Genomic DNA, 22357 nt, shown 5'->3' with positions numbered 1-22357 from the left:
CATTCTCAAACTCTCTTCCTTATGACTATTTCAGTTAGTAGTTACAAGTGTGAGCTTTGGAGTCAGATGACCTAAGTTGAAATGTCAGCTCTATTTCCTAGCTTTGTAACTGTCAACAAAGCATATAACCACAAAAATTTCATTTTACTCATTTGTAAAATGGGGCTAATAGTAATACAAGTATTGCTTGTATTCTAAAGTGCTTAGTACAGTGCTTAGCACACGATAAAGCTCTCAACGAAATGTTGCAAAGCTGCTGCTATAAAGTTCCAGCCTCAGTCCTAAAGGAGTTGCCATGTTTTTAGCTACCACCCCCATCTCTCTCCCATTTCTTTTCTCTCATAGCTAAAAGTGCTTTAATAGATCCTGTACCTGTTGCTACATTCCTCTTCACTAACTTTCTCTTTGATCCCTTTCTGCTTCACTTACCAGCAGTGGGCATTGATGTGACCTTTATCTGACAAAAATTTATATCTTTATATCTCCAATCTTGTTTCTAGCTTTAACTTTAGTTAAAGTTCATTATGAACTTTTTTGTGTTACTGTTTTGCTTTTATTGTTTTTCTTTTTCTCTTACCACTCTATATTTTCCTTAGATCCAGATTAACAATTCTCTTACTTATTCTTCGAAACAAATTATAGAGCCAGTTTATTACACAGAAGAACTTCAGTGAATATAGTTGTCTAAGTCATTTTATTTGCATTTTACACAAATTCTGTCTGCAGTGGATAGGATGTTTTGTTGTTTGTTTGTTTGTTTTTGTTTTTCTGTGTGTGTTTTTATTTTTAGAAAAAATAATATCTCACCACAGTTTAGAAAGGACCTCTAGACCTGGCCGATGTTGTACAGTGGTTAGAGTGTTCGCCTGCATACCAAAGGGTCTCGGGTTCAATTCCCAGTCAAGGGCACATACCTGAGTTGCAAGTTTGATCCCCAGTCCCAGTCGGGGCATGTGTGGGAGGCAATCAATCAGTTGTCTCTCACCTCAGTGTTTCTCTTTCTCTTCCTGTCTTTCTCCCTCCTTCCTTCCCTCCCTCTCTTCCACTCTCTCAGAATCAATGAAAAAATATATCCTCGGGTGAGGATTAACAAAACAAAATACACAAAAAACTATCTCGAGCACAGGCTTCTTTTGTAGCTACTGAAAAGAATACTTTTTTATTTGTATTTTTGTTTTTAATTTTCTAGGACCCTCTCTTTTATGGGAATGAGTATCTGTCTGGCTCTGATGTTCATTTCATCCTGGTATTATGCCATCGTAGCTATTGTAATAGCTGGTATGATCTATAAGTACATTGAGTACCAAGGGTGAGTGTGGATTTGACTGCTAAAAGTATCAAAACTGGCTAGTTTGGTTAGAGCCAACCCAAAGAAATTTGCATTAGGATCCAGATAACTTCATCCATTCATAGCTAAATTTTATACCCCTGGTGATTCTCTTAACCATCCTGTAGTCACAACTTTTAATCGCAAGGAGAACCTGTTGAGAAAGTATGGATGGATGGATGAAAAAAAAACTAAAAGGACATATCCAAATAATAAGTATTAGCAAAGTATAACACAAATATAAATATCCCATTAGTCAAGTCATTTCTCTGAAATGAAAAAGAAGTTAGTCCTGAATAACTTTGTAACGACTAAGACTTGACTAACAACTACTAAAAATTAGCAATAAATAACACCAATTCAGAAGATTAGATTGAGTTTTGTTTTCTCCCATTATTTTCAAAATAAACGTTGGGTCTGTATTAACTTCGCAATTCAAATTGCTTTTGAATAGTTACATAGAAGGACAAGTGAGTGGCCTTTCCAGCTTTCATTCTTAGCTGTGATGCAGTACACTCTGTTGATACACAGTAATGGTGACCTGCTTACATTGAGTTTATGTTAGAAAGAAGCATTATGTACATCATTAATATGAGTTTCAATCTTCTACCTGTGCATATGTTACTTTTAGATTCAGAAGAAAATACTTTATTTTTTGAAATTGTACTTGCTATGGTTTAAATTTGTTCCTGCTCTTTTCTCCTCTTTCTCTCAGAGCTGAGAAAGAATGGGGTGATGGTATCCGTGGGCTATCCCTCAGTGCAGCCCGGTTTGCTTTGCTTCGGCTGGAGGAAGGACCTCCTCACACGAAAAACTGGAGGTAAAGAAGGGATGGGGGGGAGGGAAAAATGTGTAAAGGGGTCAAATATATGGTAATGGATAGAAACTAGACTTTTGGTGGTGAGCACGCAATAGTGTATACAGATACCAAATTATTATGTTTTTCACCTGCAATTTATATAATGTTATTAACCAGTTACCTCAGTAAAAACGTTTTTAAAAATATAAGTAAAAGACAAAAAAAAAGACAGAAAGAAAATCAAAAGAGCTTTAGTAGTGTTTGGTACATAGTTATACACAAAATATGTGCGTCATTAATTATAGGATAAGGAAATTATGTGGCTCAAGGAATTGGTGTCATGGACCTGTTTTAAACTGTCCCAAATCCTTGATTTCTTTATTTTTTTTTTCTTGAGACTTGTGATCTCAATTTCTACCATTTTTATTCTTCCTTGAAGATTGATCAATTTGAGATAATACTGAAAGGATTCAAAATAACTCTACACTCTTATCATTTCTCGAATCTCTTCCTTCTTTCAATAACATGTTTTATACAGATGTCCTGAATGAAGAAGTAGAACTGTCATTCTAGTCCCCTGACCCCAAGTGTTTCCTTGCCCTCATCCCCATCCCCCTTGGATTTCTTTACAGGCCTCAGTTGCTCGTATTGCTGAAACTAGATGAAGATTTACACGTCAAACATCCTCGCCTCCTCACCTTTGCTTCCCAGCTTAAAGCAGGAAAGGGCCTCACTATTGTGGGCTCTGTCATTGTGGGGAACTTCCTGGAGAACTATGGTGAAGCTTTAGCTGCTGAACAGGTAAGAGCCAAGGTGTATTGACACTGTGGAATTGTGCTTACAGTTTTGTGATGTTAAGTAGTAAGACCAAGTTATTCCCTTTCCTGAGCCATCTAGGAAATTCCCCTCTGAATGCTGGCTTTTGAACATTCCTATTCTCCCAGATAATAAGGTGAGTCAGAAGATAGTAATGTATTCTTTCTTCCTATGTAAAGCATTTCTAAACTATAAGATTATCAAGACTAAGCACTATTTCCAGAAGACTCCAAACATTGACTCATCCCTGTGAGAAATCATGTAAATAAATAAATCTTTCCTTTGAAATATGGAGATGATTTTTCTCAAGCTTGTGACAAGGAGCAGTGAGCAACTTTTCTTTCTCTTTACTAATCTACATGGTATCATGAGCAATATTTCTTAGCTACTTCTAATTTGCTTACTTAAAATTCTCCCTGAAGAAGAAAATAGTTTTCACTCCAATATTTTTTTAAGTGATAGAACCAACCCTTTGTTTGGAGAAATTTTCAGTTACATTTCAAAATTTGTACTGGATTTCATTTTAGAATGCTTTGAGCCCCCCAAAAATTAGAAATGCTGGAAAAAATATTAGTCCCGAATGATGGCAAAAATAAATAAAAAGCACAGGATTGGAAATCAAGAGACCCTGTATAATATCTCAGCTACACTACTAACTTAATCTGTTCCTTTGGGAATTCATATACATTTTCCATATCATTATTTCCTTCACCTTTCCACCAAGAGGGTAGAGTAAGAGTAAATGAAATACCTCCAAATTGGCTTGAATAAAAGAATGGTAAAGCAAATACAGATATCATCAATAATTACCATTAAGATAGCAAAAAGAATATGGCAATAGGAGAGACAAAAAAGAAAATCCTAAAGCAAAACTGAATTATTAAAGCCTGACCAGCGTGGCTCAGTGGTTGAGCATCAACCTATGAACCAGGAGGTCATGGTTCGATTCTCGGTCAGAGCACATGCCCAGGTTGCGGGCTCAATCCCCAGTGTGGGGCGTGCAGGAGGCAGCCGATCAATGATTCTCTCTCATCAATGATGTTTCTATCTCTCCCTCTCCCTTTGTCTCTGAAATCAATATAAATATATTAAACAAAAATCCCCAAACTGAGTTATCAGATTAAATTTCTAGTAATATGAGTTAGGGCATGCCTGACTGAGGAAGGAATTGTTATCAGGGAAATGGAGATATCCCTTTCTCTACTGAGTGCTTGAGGGTGGAGTTCTTACGATATCTCAAGAAAAAGAATTTTCTGAGACTCACTCAGGAGGGTGAGGGATTTTTATTTGCATGGAATGGAATTACATCCCTGGGTTTCCAGTGTCCCATTTCCCTTAATCTAGTCCTGGAAGAAGTGTAGCTGGGGACTCAGTAGAGCTAAAAGCAAAGCCAGTGTCCAGAATTTCTGTTCCATGTAGCAGCAAGGTTCAGTTCAGCATCAGGCTAGTTACAGTCTATTAGTCCATTGTGTGTGGGGGTGAATGTATGGGAGCCAAAAGAGCGAGCTCCCTACAAAAAGAGTCCCAAGAGCACAAGAGTACAAGAGAACGAATTCCTTTGTTCAGGGAATTAAGTGTCCCAAATTTTGCACCTTTGCAGTGCCATGCCTATTCTGGCCAGTGATTCGTTCCCAGGTATGACTGACAGACAAGTACCTCCCCTAGTCCCCCCAACTTTACTGGATATGTGTCTACTTCCCCGCTCTCCCTGTCCATTCCTTTCCCCCAGCATCCATAGGGAATAGACCAGTGGCTCCCTGGGAAGTGTAAAGCTTTAGCTTCCTGGTGAAGCTGCCCAAATGACATGTCTATGTCTATAATACTTGGCCTTCCCTTTGTTCCTTTCCTGTTACTAATAACTAGGTTAATTATATAGGTATCCTTTCTCCCTGAGGAAAAAAGGAACCTCTTTGTATTCTTACAAAGGAGAAATGAACGAAGGTCTCTATCTTCTTGTAACTGCTTCATGCTCTCAGGGGTATGTAGACCTGCCTATCCTAAGGCTCAGAGGTTCTCCCTGTCTGACAGAGGAAGAAGGGAGCAAAAGGGAATGAAATCTTCATGTAGCGAAGGGAGATTTTGCAAATTCCAGGTCAGTCTGGTGTCCCTGAGGGTGACACAGTGATGTCCAAGAGGATGACACATTGGACAAGCTGGCATTCTGGTTGTATTCTAGAAATGACAAACTTGACAAGAAGGTTAAAAGGCATAATCAAAAGTGAGGAGACTTACGGTAACAAAGGTCTAGTGAGTGGTAAAAACTCACGTGATAAGGGGAAAATATGACTTATAGCGTCCCCTATAACTTAGGTTGGAGGAGTGGCTTCCCTGGAGGCAGGTGTGTCACACCTGTCTGAAGCTCTTTTGTCCACTCAAGTTAAGCTAAGGGAAATATTCTAGGATTTCCCCCATGAGAAACTGGGGCCTTTTCTGTTTGCACTGTTTGGGCAGAAAAGGGAAAACAGTTTTAAGCAAAGCTGCTACTGTCCATACTTCATTGATTCAATCATAAATCCAGACTGTTGAGTCTCATTTTAGGATGCAGATGGCTTCTACTGTGAGGCCTATATTGTGTGAGCACGCAATCAGGTAAATTAGCATATAGACATACATTCTGTGAAAACAGAAGGAAACAAAACAGAGGTTAATATTCATAGCAAATCATAAACGAGTTAAGAAGCCTTTCAGATGTAAGGCTTTTGGTGGAATGGAATTACTCGATGACAGTCTGATAGTTTGTCTGCAAATAGAACATCCCTGCTGATGTCATCAGGTGCTGAGGCCTGTAGGGCACACATAGACACAGCCTTAAGAACAAAATTTTGGAGAAACCAAGATGGCGGCATAGGTAAACACCAGAGTTTGCTGCCTCGCACAACAACTTCAAAAATACAACTAAAAGATGGAACAGACATCATCCAGAACCACAGGAAGCCTGACTGAGTGTAAATTCTACAACTAGAAGGCAAAAGAAAAGCTTACTGACACTCAGAGGAGGAGCCGTGCAGAAGTAAAATACTAAGGTACAGAGGCGCACACGGAGCGGGCTGGCAACTGAGGGCGCGGTTGTCTTTTGCAATTGGGAGGGAGTCTCAAGCTCTGAGCTCCAGTTCCAGGCGAGTCTTTGGGGACCCAGACTCATACGGGAGAAGCGGGACTGTCTGGCATGGTCGGAACTCGAGGGCAGCTTTCTATCGGAGGGGCTTGCAGCGATTACCGGGACATTGAGAAGCGGAGCCTCTGAGTGCAGGACTGAGAACAGCCATAACTGCTAGCCCCGCTCTGTTGATCCCTTGAGACCCGCCCCGCCCAAGCCCTGCACGGAGGCTTTTGCTGGATAGTCTTAGGCAAAGGCTAGATTAGCACCTCCCTAGAGAACCAGGAGCGAGTGTGCCCAGTGGTCAGATTGGGACCATCCAGTTTGCACCTCCTCGGACCCTTAAAGGACACACTCAGGGGGCAGACTCAGTGAGCACCAAAGCCCCATTGAAGCAAGTCTTGCCCCAGAGGGGTGTCTCCAGCACAGAAATTCTCCCACTGCAGACACAGCTGATTCTCACAGCCAACTGGCCTGGAGGTCAATTCCTCCCATTGATAGCTACAACAATCAAGGCTTAACTACAACAAGACTGTGCAGAAAGACCACAAGGGGGTGCACTAAGAGTGTCCTCCTCAGGTAATTGGGGAGGCTGAACCACTGGGCCCTAGAGGACACTTAGCACAGAAAACCACTTTATCAACACAGGGAAGCATAAAAAAATGCGGAGACAAAGAAACAGGACAAAAATGACAAAAATGGAGGAAAGCAAACTACTGGATATAGAGTTCAAAACCACACTTTTAAGGTTTTTCAAGAACTTTCTAGAAGCCGCCAATAAATTTAGTAAGACCCTCGAAAAGACTGGTGAGACCACCGATAAATGTAGTGAGATCCTCAAGAAATCTAGTGAGACCCTCGATGTTGTGATAAAGGACCAACTGGAAATTAAGCATACACTGACTGCAATAAAGAATATTATACAGACTCCCAACAGCAGACTAGAGGATCGCAAGAATCAAGTCAAAGATTTGAAATACGAAAAAGCAAAAAACACCCAACCGGAAAAGCAAAATGAAAAAAGAATCCAAAAATATGAAGATAGTGTAAGGAGCCTCTGGGACAGCTTCAAGCGTACCAACATCAGAATTATAGGGGTGCCAGAAGAAGAGAGAGAGCAAGATATTGAAAACCTATTTGAAGAAATAATGACAGAAAACTTCCCCTACCTGGTGAAAAAAATAGACTTACAAGTCCAGGAAGTGCAGAGAACCCCAAACAAAAGGAATCCCAAGAGGACCACACCAAGACACATCATAATTAAAATGCCAAGGGCTAAAGACAAAGAGAGAATCTTAAAAGCAGCAAGAGAAAGAAAGGCAGTTACCTACAAGGGAGTACCCATACGACTGTCAGCTGATTTCTCAACAGAAACTTTGCAGGCCAGAAGGGAGTAGCAAGAAATATTCAAAGTAATGAATGCCAAGAACCTACAACCAAGATTACTTTATCCAGCAAAGCTATCATTCAGAATTGAAGGTCAGATAAAGAGCTTCACAGATAAGAAAAAGCTAAAGGAGTTCATCACCACCACACCAGTATTATATGAAATGCTGAAAGGTATCCTTTAAGAAGAGGAAGAAGAAGAAAAAGGTAAAGATACAAATTATGAACAACAAATACACGTCTGTCAACAAGTGAATCTAAAAATCAAGTGAATGAAGAATCTGATGAACAGAATAAACTGGTTATTATCATAGAATCAGGGGCATAGAAAGGGAATGGACTGACTATTCTTGCGGGGGAAGGGGTTTGGGGGATGCGGGAAGAGACTGGACAAAAATCGTGCATCTATGGATGAGGACAGTGGGTGGGGAGTGAGGACAGAGGGTGGGGTGGGAACTGGGTGGAGGGGAGTTATGGGGGCGGGGAAAGATGAACAAATGTAATAATCTGAACAATAAAGATTTAATTTAAAAAATAAAATTAAATGTGCAGGCAGAAAATAAAAAAAACAAAAACAAAATTTTGAAGACAGTTAACTGCATTCGAGTCCACTATCTATAATTGGACATGATGATTTTCATTAAAACATAATTCTTCTCCTTAATATTACCCTCATTTTCAGACATACTATATCAAGGCCTGATTATTTGCATAAACAAGAACAGCAATTCATCAAATTGATCACAGGCTTTTTCAAATTTGTTTTGCTGGTATTTTCACAAGGAATCTTTAGATTGACCTTTAGTGAGCAGTCAGCCCCTCAGAGTGGAGAGGCCAAGCCCTAGTTGCCATCAGGCTTTGCCTGAAATATCTGTACGTTTGGATCAAGTCCTCAAGTCCCTGAGGTGCCCAAAGGTGTCTTGAGGTTCTTTTCTTGTCATCTTTCAGGAAAGCAGCCTTCATTCCTTCCCTGGAAAGACTGCCATGAACCACATGACCAAGTAAAGTATTAGGCCATTTCTGCAAGTGGCCTTTGATTGGCTTCAATCAGATTTGAGAGTCATTAAGGCGTTCTGGTAACATTTAGAATCCAGGCATATGTCTCTCTCAGACGTGGCATTCCAGTTAAAGTCTGGTTAATAAGACCACATAATTTGGAAGTAGTCTTATTGGATTTATGCAAAGAAATTATTGCCATGAACCACTCATTAAGAACTGCCAAATTCGGGCACTGGCCTGTGTTTCTCTCTGAAGTCAATGAACATATCCTCTGCTGGGGAGAAAAAAAAAAAGTGCAAAAGGCAAAGGATCATGAAATTTCATTGGGATAACGTTAATTTTTTGGACTTTTCTATAGGAGATATGGTCTTGGGCAGAGTTTGTAAAGAGGAATAGAATTAGAGACGGAGTAAAAAATTAAAAGGTCCGGGATGAAGCAATTCAATGTTGAAGTTCTGTCTCTCTTGCAGACCATAAAGCACCTAATGGAGGCAGAGAAGGTGAAAGGATTCTGCCAGCTGGTGGTGGCTGCCAAGCTGAAAGAGGGTATTTCCCACCTCATCCAGTCTTGTGGCCTTGGAGGCATGAAGCACAATACAGTGGTGATGGGATGGCCTCATGGCTGGCGCCAGAGCGAAGATTCTCGATCTTGGAAGACTTTTATTGGTACAAAACACTTCTTATACTATACCAAGGGCCCAAATAGGGCAAGTAGTTAAATCCCTGTTTCCCTAACCCCAACCCCTAGCTTCGTAAGTAGAGGCTGTGCCATTGCTGAAACATGGTCTTACAAGGGCACCTAAATAACTACTGGTAATAATAACCTTATCCTACTCATCCCCTTCTAGCTTTACATTATGTTCATGAATTATTTATCTCTGTCAAGTCTTATGTTAGCAGTTATCTCTGAAATTGACATATTTACGAGTCCCATATTGACATTCTCCCAGGAATTGGAAGGGTTGCCCTCAGCTTCAAAATCTCCCAAATTCACATACCCCCCCTTAGAAATGTAGTAAATAGAATATATTTGGTAATGTACATCACAGTATTCAATCTAATTCTGTTAGCTATTCAGTTTTTTTCACAGTAGTTTTCGTATTTGTGGTATACCTACTATGTAAATAGGACACCTTGCTCAAAGAAATGTAAAGGAACATTATCCTTGCTTTCCTGCCGTGGTGGCCCTGCTTATCCTGATTCTCTTTTCTCTCCCTAGGCACAGTTCGAGTGACAACTGCTGCCCATCTGGCCCTGCTAGTGGCGAAAAACATCTCGTTCTTTCCCAGCAACGTGGAGCAATTTTCTGAGGGCAACATTGACGTGTGGTGGATTGTGCATGATGGGGGGATGCTCATGCTGTTACCATTCCTACTTAAACAGTACAAGGTATTTTAGACATCTTTTAAAAAGTCTTTCTCCCTTAACTTCTGTCCTGTTTATTAGATAAATTCTTCCTCTTTGATTGTATAGTGTTAAGGCCTAGAATCAGAAGAGTTGGGGATTATTCTTGGCTCTCCAGTTTCAACCTTATGAGAAATATTTCCTTTGTAGTTGATATTTACCTATCTCTAAATGAAATCCCATAAATTGATAAAGTTATATATGAGGCCTGGAAAAAACATTAACAAGTAAACATTTTCTTCTTTCGTTTTATTTTATTTTATTGATTTCAGAGAGGAAGGGAGAGGGAAAGAGAGAAGCATCAGTGATGAGAGGGAATTATTGATCGGCTATCTCCTGCACGCTCCCCCACTGGGGATCAAAGCCCACTACCCAGGCATGTGTTCTGACCAGGAATCAAATCCTGACCTCCTGGTTCATAGGTCAACGCTCATTCAGAGCCACACCGGCCTGGCTAAACACATTCTTAAAAAAAAAAAGAAAAGACCAAGGTCTTTCGAATTTGGAAAAGGGTAAACGTGCATGTTTGTGTGTCAGTTAAACTGAAATTTAAAATAATATAGTCTGTATGCATGGTGTCAATATGCTATCTGAATAAAGCACCCTCTTAATGTATCACACGCCATCTTTTCCTTTCTTGCCAGGTGTTTTCTTGTTATGAAATTAAGAACTGCTTAAAACAGTCTTGACCAGGTGGCTCAGTTGGTTGGAGCATCGTCCCATACACCAAAAGGTTGCGGGTTTGATTCCCAGTCAGGACACATATACCTAGGTTGTGGGTTCGATCCCCAGTGGGGCGCATTTGGAAGGCAACTGATCGATGTTTCTCTCTCCCCCTTCCTCTCTCTCTAAAAATCAGTAAAAACATATCCTCAGGTTGTTTTTTTTTAAAAAAAAGGCCTGCTTAAAACAGTATTTAATGTGTTTCTTGTCAAACTTTTGCCCTAGTACAATAATGTTGCAAGTAGGACACTAGGAATCAATACTCTGACACTCTAGCAAGGTGTTCTAGGTAACAGTGCCTTGTGTTGTAAGAAATGTCACTTTTGCCTTCTTACATAAAATTTTCCGTGTGCGTATGGTCCTTTATCAGGTATGGCGCAAATGCAACATACGGATCTTCACAGTAGCCCAGCTAGAGGACAACAGTATTCAGATGAAGAAGGACCTGGCCACCTTCCTGTATCACCTGCGCATTGAGGCAGAGGTGGAAGTGGTGGAGATGGTGAGAAAGCTGTGTGAGACCAAAGAAACCACCCTTCCCCCACCCCTATCTTGTCTTCCTAGTACCTCTTCTGGTTGGAAATTCTTTAGCTGCAGATGTGGATTTATCCTTTAGTTCCAACACAACCCTAATATAGTGATCTAAATAAGTAGAATGTGTATGTGATGTGTGTTTGGTGGTTTTTAATTTTTTTGTTTTCTTTTTTGTTACATAGCCCTGATATTTCTGTCAGATTCCTGTCTGCTTAATATAATTTCATTAAGTTTTCATTCATGTATTCATGCTAAAATCACAGCTTTAAAAAAAAATAACCTAGCAGTATTAAAAAAAAAAAAAGACTAGAGTTTGTGTTTTGTGTTTTAAGGAAACATGTAATGGTTAGATTATGGACAGGATTCTCAGGGCTTCTTTTGGGTTGGATCTGTGTTCTACAATGTCGTGTTTATGTGGCTCAATGACTAAACAAAAAAGTAGGAGTAAAACTTAGGTCGACATTGTGATACTTTGTCGGGTTTAATTTTGTGAGTGAAGATGAAAATGTGTGGTTCATCCTGCTCTCTGTTTCCTCCCCACTCTGATATATGTGGCAGCACGACAGTGACATATCAGCTTACACTTATGAACGCACTCTGATGATGGAGCAAAGGTCCCAGATGCTCCGGCACATGCGACTCTCCAAAACAGAGCGGGACAGAGAGGTGAGACCTTGAGGCAGTAATCTAATCCTGGCCTTTGAAATCTGTCACTGAAAGGAATGATACTGTATTGTTTTTATGAGATGACAGATTTTTTTCTTCTCACTTTATCAGTTATTCCCCTACAGTCACATTATTGTTTCAGAATAGAGTCAGAGCTGTGTTGGACCTTCCACAGGCACAGTTGGTGAAAGACCGGAATTCAATGCTACGACTGACCAGCATTGGCTCTGATGAGGATGAAGAGACAGAAACCTATCAGGAGAAGGTGCACATGACTTGGACGAAAGACAAGTACATGGCATCCCGGGGGCAAAGGGCCAAGTCAATGGAAGGATTCCAGGACCTGCTTAACATGCGTCCGTAAGTTTTCCAGCTCACAAGCTTATCACATAACAGTATCCTAATCAGTGCCACAGATGTGCCTTTGCCAGGATACACAGGATGGAATCTGTTCATTTTACCCCAAATCCAGCCATCTCTCTGTTGTTTGCCTCTGCATACCAGCTACCAATTAACACTGTACACAAGGTAACCATCCTTCGTTATACTGTGTTCCTGGTATAAACAAGCAAACATAGAGTGAGAAAACCCAAGGTGTTAATATTATAAGGAAGTCATTTTGTTCATTATATCATTCATACTCAAAGCAAAAAAGCTCCATATCTCGTTTGTAAGGTTGTTGATGATATGCCTAGTTTTCTGTTTGCCTTAACCACCTCTTCCCCCCTCCCCCCCCTTCTTCCCCTTTCCCTCTGCAGGGACCAGTCCAATGTGAGGCGGATGCATACAGCAGTGAAGCTCAATGAGGTCATAGTTAACAAGTCCCATGAAGCAAAGTTGGTTTTGTTGAATATGCCAGGGCCACCCCGAAACCCTGAGGGTGATGAAAACTGTATCCTTTCCAAGAATGGAGCTACCAGTAGGGAAAATATTAGTTTGCTTTTTATTTTATTTTTATTGATTCCAGAGAGGAAGAGGGGGATAGAAACATCAATGATGAGAATCATTGATTGGCTGCTCCCTGCTTAACCCCCACTGGGGATAGAGCCCGAAACCCAAGCATGTGCCCTGACGGGAAATCAAACCATGACCTCCTGAGCCACACTGGCCGGGCTTAGCTTGCTTTTTAGATGTGACAACTCGGCCGCTATAAAAGTGATTGCTCCTGCCAAAATTTTCCTCTTGAAGAGGGAAACTTTTAAAAGCCTTATTATACGGGGATTCTTGCAGAGCAGTGAGATTAATCTTTTAAGGAGTTGGGGTTATATGTTCTCTCTGAACCCTAAAGAGACTGCTTTTAAGTGGTATATTTGCAACATTACTTCTAATACTGTGTATGGAACCCTTTCTGACAATCCCAGAGACAGAATACCCATATCCTTCCTCCTTTTCAGGCTCTACCCACTTGCAAAGCCTTTCTTTTGGATGGCATTAGGGGAGAAGCAGCTGAAGTGGACCCTCCTCTGAGGGGAAAAAAGAGAAAAAAGGAAAAAAAGCCAGGTTTTTTTGAGACCACTTCAGCACTGCAGTGGTGACACCTGACTCATTCCCACCAGTATCATTAAGGAAGAGAGTTTTTAAAAAGGAAAAAAGAGCTGGCGGAAAAATTCTGCTTCAGCAGCTTCACTTAGAAAACTTGGGTTCTCTAGAAATCTTAACGAGCTGCCTTGTTGTGGCTTTTCCTTTTTTGGCTTATTTTGCTTCATAATATTTTACACATTACTTGTGTGTTTTCCCTATTTAAAAAAAAAAAAATTTAGAAAAAAAAATCCAACAAGTGGAAAAGTCCTTCCATATGCAAAAGGACTAGATCCCTGGATTAATTCACAGGGTGAAACCGAATTAGTCTTCCACTTCTGAGTATGCAATAATTAACAAAAACATGTTGATTTTTTTGGCTTTGTAATCAGATAAACTCTGATTATCATGGTATAGGTTGTAAAGTGTGCTCTTCTTCTGCCTTTGTCTCCTTGACAAATTCTGAAGACATGGAGTTCCTGGAAGTGCTCACCGAGGGACTAGAGCGAGTCCTCCTTGTCCGAGGTGGTGGCAGTGAAGTGATCACCATTTATTCGTAATTTCCTCCCGAATGACTCTGCTTGGCTTCATGTTTCCCAAAAGGCTTCCATCCTCCATGAGTGCCAGCTCTTTACTACCAGTCCCACTAACTAGAGGCCTGTGTCCTATACACATCATCTGAGTGAATTCTTGACAAGCTGAGCCTCAAGTACTTGTGCAAAAACGTCACAGTTCTGCTTTTTGCTCTCATATCATCTGCCCCCCTTACAGAAGCAAATATTCCCTCAACATTAGAAAAATGGTCAATTACTAAAGCCATGTCTGTACCAGCTGAAGGCAAGTTAGAATTAACAAGCTAACCAATAAAATGAGTTGTCAGAAGGCATACCAGAAATTCAACTGAAGACAAAAAGCAAGTACATATCCAGCATTAAAGATTGAGTCTCGGAAGTCATGGTTCAACAGAGAAAAAACATCATCATTCTAAGGCATTCATGGCCAAGTGTATGGGGACCTAACATCCTGGTGAAGATGACCTATGGCAAACCAAGATGAAAACCTTTTTAAGCTAATTTTCTTGAGTGTATCCACTGCTTTGCAGGACTCTAATTTTAAATTAGGGTACTGATATACAAAATCTGAAATATGGCTGCAGCTTCTACTTCGTCCTCCAAAACAAGATTTCCCCCAAAAAGCAGTGTATGTACACATACTGGGTTGTTGTATATTTCAGCTTTTGGTTTTCAAACCCCTTAATCTCTGTGATTAAGATTGTAATGTAGGCAGTGTTAACATGGAAATTTTTAAACAGTAGAGTAAAAATTATTTCTTTCAGGTACTTTTCAAATGGCCAAATTAAGGAAATTCTAAGATAGCTATTAAGAATTACTGGAATATAATCTGGTTATCTGTGTGAAAAGGGCAAAACATACAAGCTGTTTTCTAAGAAATATAATGTACACTGACCAATAGGTTCACCTTTCCTTCTCTCTTTTATGTCCTCTGGGTTAGTAGACACAGGTCAAAAATCACAGGAACAAACACTAGGAAGCCTGGCTAAAATTCTTTCCTAAAAGGTTTCTATCTTTCCAAGGGGAAATCCAGCAATGGAATTTGAAGTTCTAGAGCCGTATTCCTTCAGTAGTGCCAAAGTTATTAAGATGCTGCTACTCGCTTACCTACTTCACTAAGGTGGCATACAAATGGCATTGGCCTATTCAAGTAACTTCTTTCACTAAGAAACCTGTGGACTCATTTCTAAAGCCATAGTGAAGACTTGAGGCACTCGCCTAAATGCCAAGTATGCCCATTTTCCTTTCCATTTTAATTCTGCATTCTGACTGCAGAAACTTGGCTCTAAACTAGGAGACTGTCCAAGCCAACAGTCTTCTGCTATTTCAGTTTTGCTTTAGAACTTTAAGTATGTTACGGAAATACTTATGCAAGCTTAGCTTATTTGCTAATTTATTGATCACAAAAACACCTGTTTTCCAAGCATAATGAAATTATTCTGTGTGACTAAATGGTAATTTCAAATATATGTAGATGGGTTATTTAGAAAAACTATTTGCCTATATTTTTGGCTTTACAGTTTCACTTTACTGATCAATAGTGGCACTTTTTCGATTACCCATTAGGATATGGAGCAAGCTGACCTAGGTACCAGCAGACTATTCATTTGACCTTTACAGAGAAAACCCTTCAATATGACTTAAGAAATTGAGTCATTTCAATGTATTCCTTTTACTTTTCTTTCAACCTTCAGGCCGTCATGGTAGCAAAGCAGACAGAATTTTGTCTTTTATTCTGCTCCTTCCTACAGAGGATAGAAGCATTATTTACTGCTTCCATTGCAACACTCCATTGTTTAGTTGAGTCCAGCAGTAGGACAGGTTCCCCAGGATTCAAAATATTGAAGATCCATGCTCTAAAAGTCTGCCTGCCCAGGAATTCCTCTACATTTACACATACCTTCTGGCTAAAGTGATATTTATATGTATTTCCATATGGGGAAAAATATTGGTGGAATTAAGGTTAGTTTTAAAAGCATTTTGTGGTTAGAGCTCTATAAGATTCTTTTAAAGGGATAAGGGAATTCATGGCTATTAATATAGCCACTACTTCAGCCCCTAAATACAAAATCATTGTTACGTGGGAAAATGGTTATTAGGCCAGATTTAAACTCATCTCTACCTAGAGCATTTCATGTCTCTGTGTTGCTTATGTTGTTTGTCTACAAAGTATCTTGTCTCCTTTAATCACTGCAAATAAAGCAATACGGAAAACTTAATGAGAATGCACCTTAGGGGAAGGGGTTTTGTGTTTCAAGAAGGAAGAGAAAGAAAAGACCTCCTCCTGCCTTTTGAATAAGATCCAACTTTTAAGTCTTAGCTATGACTTTACCAGGGCAGGTTATGATAACATACATTTTCCAATTACTGGCCCTCTGCCTTCTATAGCTTTCTTAAAAGCTGAAGTTTGAACTGCAGCATCTGTTTGACAGGTACCAGGTTCCTCTTGGCAGGGGAAAGATGCCTACTTTGTACCTTCCATTGCCTCAGATTCCTGTGGCCCCAATGATTCCTCCAATCCTCATTCCCCCTAAATGTATTAAAAATCCGTTGTGGATATTAAAGTAGCAACTTACTGTAATTATATTTATGTGCTTTTTGTCTGGTTTATTTTTCTTTTCATCATGTATAATCAGAATCCAGCATTAGTTTCTCACACCTTCCACAAGTGTCTCCAACAGAAGTTTTATGTCCGAGCTTATGTTAAATAGAAGTGAAATATTAAGGAAAACAGATTTAAGGGAAACCTATATAATATTTTTAAAGCACTGTTCTTGACCATTTAATTTATTGAAAGGAGATGCTGCTGTGGTTCTTGGTTTAGCAGCAACTATTCTTTTGTTTACATAGTTACGGTTTTATTTGTTGTTTTGCTCTATACTGAAAACATAAATAAAGTTTTCTACATTATTTTCAGTCAAGGGTTGTGGCATAGTTTCTTTGTGTTTGTAATGATATATACATTATCTTTCTAGGATGTCTCCTCACCCTGGAAAAAAAGGTGTTTTCAGTTCTTTTCAGCACGAGTGATAATGTTAGGGGTGAATATGCTGAGGAGTCATCACTGGGGGTAAAGAAGGTTGTAAATGAGATCCAAATACATGGTCACCAGGTGCTGCTTTCTCAGGTTCACAAAAGCAGTCCACCACCACTGAACTCCATCCTCTGAAACAAGAAGAGGTGAGTGGGAATGAACACTGAAATAACTTCCTGAATCAAGTACTTAATACTTTAACCACAAGTTATTTTATCCTTAAAAAATAACTTCCCGACTTCAAATGGATCTTATTTCTTAAGAAATGGGCTCTAGCCCTGGCTGGCATTGCTCAGTGATTACAGTATGAGCCCCACACACAGAAGGGTCAAGGGTTTAATTCCCAGTCAACGGCACGTACCTGGGTTGCAAGTTCAATCCCTGGCCCAGGTCGGGGCACTTGCAGGAGGCAACCTATCAATTTGTCTCTCTCACATCAATGTTTTTCTCTCTGTCTCTCTCTCTTTCTCTCCCTCCCCCCTCCATCCCCCTTTCATTCTCTCTTGGGAGAGGATTAAAAAGGAAATGCGCTCTAATACCAACTCTAATCCCTTACATCAAATGGATCAGCTATTTACAGTCCGTTACAACTAGCCCCAAAGTTAACTTTTCTTTTGCCTTACCTCAGGAGGTTCAATGAAGGCTAACCAGTCTGATGCATGTGTAGGCAACAGTCCCATGGACTGGCACTTATAAACAGCCAATGCCAAACCCATGAGATTTCCAATGAGATACACCAAACCCTGAAGGAACTTCTGGCTTGAACTTTCTAGCATCTTGAAAGCTGTTGGGGTAACAAAGTGCCAAAACAACTTTTTTTAAAATTACAAATCAGGCACATATTAAGATATAGATAATACACACCAGCCCACAGTAAAACAGCAAATAGAACTAGTGAACAAAATCCATGATAAGCTCTGTTTTTCCCTCCATGTCACCACCACTACCATCACCGTCCTGCATACCCTCCCCGCTACTAGCCAAGAGCCATGCAAAGATTTCCAATATGGGTTTTGCCTAAGAATTTACCTTTAATTCGTAAAACTTTCATAAGGGTTATTAGTTCAAGAATACTTACTGGCTGAAATGGCCATAAGTGCCTGAATGGGTCGCCAAGCCATCATACACACCATCATAGTAGGGAAGATGGAGATAGTATTGCCTGCCATGTACATGATGAAGAGGTTCATGGGAATCTGTTTGAGGGGACCCAAGGCAATGTCCCAACAGCGCTAAAACAAAGACACAATTTTAACCTCTGAGCACTACCCTCAGTCCCACATTTATTGTATCACTGATGTTAAAGTCAAATGAACATAATTTTCAATTTTGTGCATCTGACTGATCAATGATTCTCTCTCATCGATGTTTCTATCTCTCCTCCCTTCCTCTCTGAAATCAATAAAAATATTTTTAATTAAAAAAAGAAATTCACATAGTGAGAGATTAGCATACCTCAATCAATAACTAACAGACAAATCAAGATATAGATTTGAAAGACATTAACAAACTGAACCCAACTGACATTTATAAAGCATTGCTCCCAACAGCTGCAGAATTCACATTGTTCTCAAACACACATGGGACATTTACAAAAACTGACCACTTGTTGAGCCATGAAGGAAGTGTCAGTAACTCAAAGAACTCAAATTATACAAAGCATGTTCTTTGATTACCATGCAATCAAGCTAGAATTCAGTAACAGATAACCAAAAATCCATTATGAGTTGAAATTAACAAATGTACTTGAAATAATTCATGAATCAAAAGAAATTATAATGGAAAATATAAATATTTTTTAACTGATCAAAATACATTTTAACAACTGTGGAACATAGCTAGAACTCTGAGAAATTTATAGTTTTAAATACAGATTAGAACACTAAAAATAAAGTAAGCATCTATTTCAATAAGTTAGAAAAAGAACAAATGAAAAGAAAATAATGAGTAGTAATTAGTGAAACTGTCGTTAAATCAAGCTGACAGTTGTTTTTTAAAAAAGATTAATAACATCATACTGGTGAGCCTGATGAAGAAAAAAGGATGGAAGATAAATATTCAACATCAGGAATGAAAAAGGGACATCTCTATAGGTTTTGCAAATATTACAGTGATCGTACTATGAATTTTAGGAAATGGTACAATTCCTAAAAAAAATACAACTTACCTAAATGGTTTAAGAAATTGGAAATATAAATAATCCCATAACTGTTTAAGAAACTGAATCTATAACTAAGCCCATCAGATGGTTTTTCCTTGGCAAATTTCAAACATTTAAGGAAAAAATAAAGCCAATCTTATACAAACTTAGAAAATAAAAATGAACACTCTACAGCTCATTACATGGGACCTCATAAATACCAAAACCTGACAAGGACATTATGAGAAAAGTTTATAGACCACTATCAGTCATACACATAAATGCAAAAATCCTAAGCAAAATATTAAAGCAAATCTAGCTATATAAAAATAATATACCACTATCCATTTGTGTTTACTCACATTAAAAGAATACATGCCCATACTTGAAATTAAAGTTTCCCAATATGTAATTTACATAGATCATTTATCTGTAAGTCTAAATATCAAATCATACAACAGAACTAAAGAAGTATTTTATGATAATCTACCTTTAAAGTCAAGCCATGTTAATACTTTAACTATCATGTATTATGTTACAATTTGATACCAAGATGAAAAATGATACTTATCAAGAAAAAAATTGAGAATAGCTGTCATTTTCATGTGAAAAATCACAGGAATTTTCTGAAACAAATCGCTTAGTATTGAATAGCAAGGCTGAGGGGAAAGAAAGTGCAGGCACTGTTCTAGGCTTTTGGGAGACAAAAACCTGGAGCTTAAATTAATGGAAAGATGGGTAGTAAAATAAGTAAACTGTGTCACGTATATGAATGACACGGAGAAATGTAAAGTGGGAAAACAGGATAGGGCGTGCCATGAGGGTAGGCTTCATTGATAAGAGAGCAAGCCATACAGGTGCTGCGGAAGAGTATTCCAGCAGAGGGAAAAACAGGTACACAAATCCTTAGATGGGAACTTGCCTGGCATATGTGAGCAGCAGCAAGGAGGCTAATCTGACAAGACTGCAGTGAACAGAGGGGAAAGTGGTAGCCCTGCACAGGTGGCTCAGTTGGTTGAAGAGTTGTCCCATACACCAAAAGGTTAATCGGGTTTGATCCCAGGTTGGGGCGCCTACAGGAGGCAGCCCATCAATGTTTTTCTCTCCCATTGACGTTTCTCTCTCTCTCCTATTCTCTCTCTCTAAAAATCAATAAAAACATATCCTTGATTGAAGATTAAAAAATAAAATTAGCTTTGGCCAGTGTGGCTCGGTTGGGTGTCATCTGGTGCACTGAAAGGTTGCCAGTTCCATTCCCAGTCAGGGCACATGCCTGGGTTTCAGGCTTGATTCCCAGCAGAAGGCGTAGAGGAGGCAGCCTATTGATGTTTCCCTCTCACATCGATGTTTCTCTCCCTCTCTCTTACTCTAAAAATCAATAAAAAAAATAATAAATACAGGGGAATGTGATAGGAGATTAAGTCAAAGATGTTACAAGGGGCTTAGTCAATACAGAGTTAGGTAGAACATTACAAAGACTTTTGCTTTTACAGTAAGTGAAATGAGCTACAGAAGAGTTTTAATAGGAATGATCTGACTCATGCTTTAAAAGGATCATAGTACTGGCTGCTGTGCTAGTACTAGACTACAGGGGGAAGTAGACCAATTAGAAATCTGTGGCAGAGAGGGGCACAAGGAATCTTTTGGAGAAGAAGAAAATGTTCTTTCAAGATAGTCGTGGTTTCAAGGTGGTATACCACTATTAAAGCTCATCAGATTGTGCTCTTTAAAAATCAGTGGTTCTCAACAGAAGGGCGATTGACCTCCCTGGAGAAAGGTGGTAATGCTGGAGACATTTTGGTTGTCACAACTGGGGAAGGGCACATTTAGCATCGAATAGGTAGAGAGGCCAGGGGTTCTATTAAACACCCTGCAATGCACATACCGCTCCCACAACCATGAAGACATCTGGGTGAAGGATGGTAGTGGCTTAGACCAGGACGATAGGTGAAAGTAATAAGAAGCAGTAAGATTTTGAATCTATTTTGAAGATAAAGCCAACAGAATATCCTGGCAGGTGATGTGGTGTAAGGACATTAGAGGGCAAAAGGACGACTCCAACTGAAAGGCATTGCCACCAATAAGTACTTTTCAACCTACTTTCTTATGCCTTCGGTTCTAAATGTCTTTTCTTTTTCCAATTCTTAAGCACTTTTGGAGCTGATATGTTAACTACTGTTAACACACTACTCTCAAGCAGCTGAGCTACCAAAACATTCAGGATAAGGCCCATCTCCAGTAAGATATTCATGTGCCGTCCGGGAGAGAAGGGCGGGTGGGGGGGCCAGGACTAGCCCCCCAACGACGGCGACATCTATACCTCTGTACCTTCTCCACCAGGATCCGGTCCGTCTCTTGCACGCTGGTATCCGGCACTTGCTTGTCCAAGTAACCAACGGGGTACAGCGAGTCGCCCTGGCCACCGCCCCGGTCACTTCGGCCCCTAAAAAAGCAAACCAAGAAACAGGCTGCTGGCCCAGCGGGCATGGCTCAGTGGCTGAGCGTTGACCTATGAACCAGAAGGTCACGGTTGGATTCCCGTCAGGGCACAGGCCCGGGGGTGTGGGCTTGATCCCCAGGAGGGGGCCTGCAGGAGGCAGCCAATCAATGATTCTCTCTCATCATTGGTGTTTCTCTCTATCCCTCTCCCTTCTCTAAAAGCAATAAAAATATTTTTTTAAAAAAAGAAAAAATAAAGAAACTAAAGCTGTGGACTCCAGCATCTCCTGTTCTGCTACCCACAGGAGTTAAGATCCTCAGGTGCACCTCCCAGATTCCATCAACCCCTCCTGTAGGTTCGTCAGAGCCCTGCCTATTGGGAAGACGGAACTACGCATCCTTTGGGCACAAAAACCTCCACGGCTTCCGCCGCTAGCTGCCCAGGAGCCGTCTTGGTGCCACCCATCCAGTCCAGGTTCCATGCCTCCGGGGCAGTTCGGGGGGCAAGGCCCTCCGCCCAGGCTCCTCACCTGCTGCCTCCTCCAGGCCCGCTCAGCTCAATGGCCCACTTGAAGCGCCGGCCTCGGTTGGCCACCAGGCTGCCCTGGGCCGTCATGGCAATGGACGCCTCCTAACGCCGTGAAGCTGCCTGGTTTACGGCGTCACACGGAGCCTCAGGCCCACCAGCGTCCGCGACGTTTGGTCCCAGTCCGCAAGCCCACTTCCGGCGCGTGCGTCAACGTCACTTCCGGGGCGGGCACAGAGTCCGTGGAAGTAGCCCGCGCGGCAGGTGAGAAAAGCTGCCTGAATTTAAATCTTCCCAAAGCGACTCCGGGCGCCCCTCCTTTTGGAAGAGGCCTGTTGTGTGTCCCCTGACCCCGAGGCGCCCTTTACGGGCGGAGG

General features: G+C 40.5%; 2 protein-coding genes across 7 annotated transcripts in view; one reads left to right on the top strand and one right to left on the bottom strand.

Annotated features, from left to right (window-relative positions):
- SLC12A6 (solute carrier family 12 member 6) overlaps window positions 1–16762 on the top strand; it is a 93036-nt gene extending 76274 nt beyond the window's left edge. For all 3 annotated transcript variants that reach the window (XM_059705706.1, XM_059705696.1, XM_059705716.1), the window contains 10 exons: window positions 1190–1309; window positions 2043–2147; window positions 2759–2927; window positions 8895–9090; window positions 9644–9813; window positions 10922–11053; window positions 11644–11751; window positions 11927–12111; window positions 12510–12643; window positions 13738–16762. In XM_059705706.1, the coding sequence (XP_059561689.1) occupies window positions 1190–1309; window positions 2043–2147; window positions 2759–2927; window positions 8895–9090; window positions 9644–9813; window positions 10922–11053; window positions 11644–11751; window positions 11927–12111; window positions 12510–12643; window positions 13738–13829 (1411 nt within the window). In that variant the 3' untranslated portion in view covers window positions 13830–16762. The remainder of the gene's footprint in view (window positions 1–1189; window positions 1310–2042; window positions 2148–2758; window positions 2928–8894; window positions 9091–9643; window positions 9814–10921; window positions 11054–11643; window positions 11752–11926; window positions 12112–12509; window positions 12644–13737) is intronic.
- EMC4 (ER membrane protein complex subunit 4) lies at window positions 9643–22193 on the bottom strand. 4 transcript variants are annotated; one of them, XM_059705736.1, is made up of 5 exons: window positions 21985–22190; window positions 21344–21458; window positions 17954–18107; window positions 17499–17659; window positions 9643–16824 (listed from the first exon to the last, which is right to left on the bottom strand). In XM_059705736.1, the coding sequence occupies exons 1-5, from the start codon at window positions 22068–22070 to the stop codon at window positions 16813–16815; spliced, it is 528 nt and encodes a 175-aa protein (XP_059561719.1). In that variant the 5' UTR covers window positions 22071–22190; the 3' UTR covers window positions 9643–16812. The 4 variants fall into 4 exon arrangements, with proteins under 4 accessions (XP_059561719.1, XP_059561712.1, XP_059561734.1 ...); XM_059705729.1 differs by having other exon boundaries at window positions 9643–17006; window positions 21985–22188; XM_059705751.1 differs by lacking the exon at window positions 17499–17659 and having other exon boundaries at window positions 9643–17006; window positions 21985–22193.
- Window positions 22194–22357: the final 164 nt, after the last annotated feature.

This window comes from Myotis daubentonii, chromosome 1 (assembly GCF_963259705.1).
Source record: "Myotis daubentonii chromosome 1, mMyoDau2.1, whole genome shotgun sequence".
Lineage (NCBI taxonomy): Eukaryota > Metazoa > Chordata > Mammalia > Chiroptera > Vespertilionidae > Myotis > Myotis daubentonii.
The sequence above is the reverse complement of the archived record's forward strand: the minus strand, read 5'-3'. Positions and strand labels throughout refer to the sequence as shown.

Bases quoted from the DNA above. Each gene is read 5' to 3' on its own strand.
- EMC4 (XM_059705729.1), bottom strand. From the start codon at position 22,070: ATGACGGCCCAGGGCAGCCTGGTGGCCAACCGAGGCCGGCGCTTCAAG. The intron at 17,660-17,953 runs GTAAGTATTCTT...TTACCCCAACAG, and splicing joins ACTTATGGCCATTTCAGCCA to CTTTCAAGATGCTAGAAAGT. The intron at 17,007-17,498 runs GTAAGGCAAAAG...TTCTTGTTTCAG, and splicing joins CCTTCATTGAACCTCCTGAG to AGGATGGAGTTCAGTGGTGG.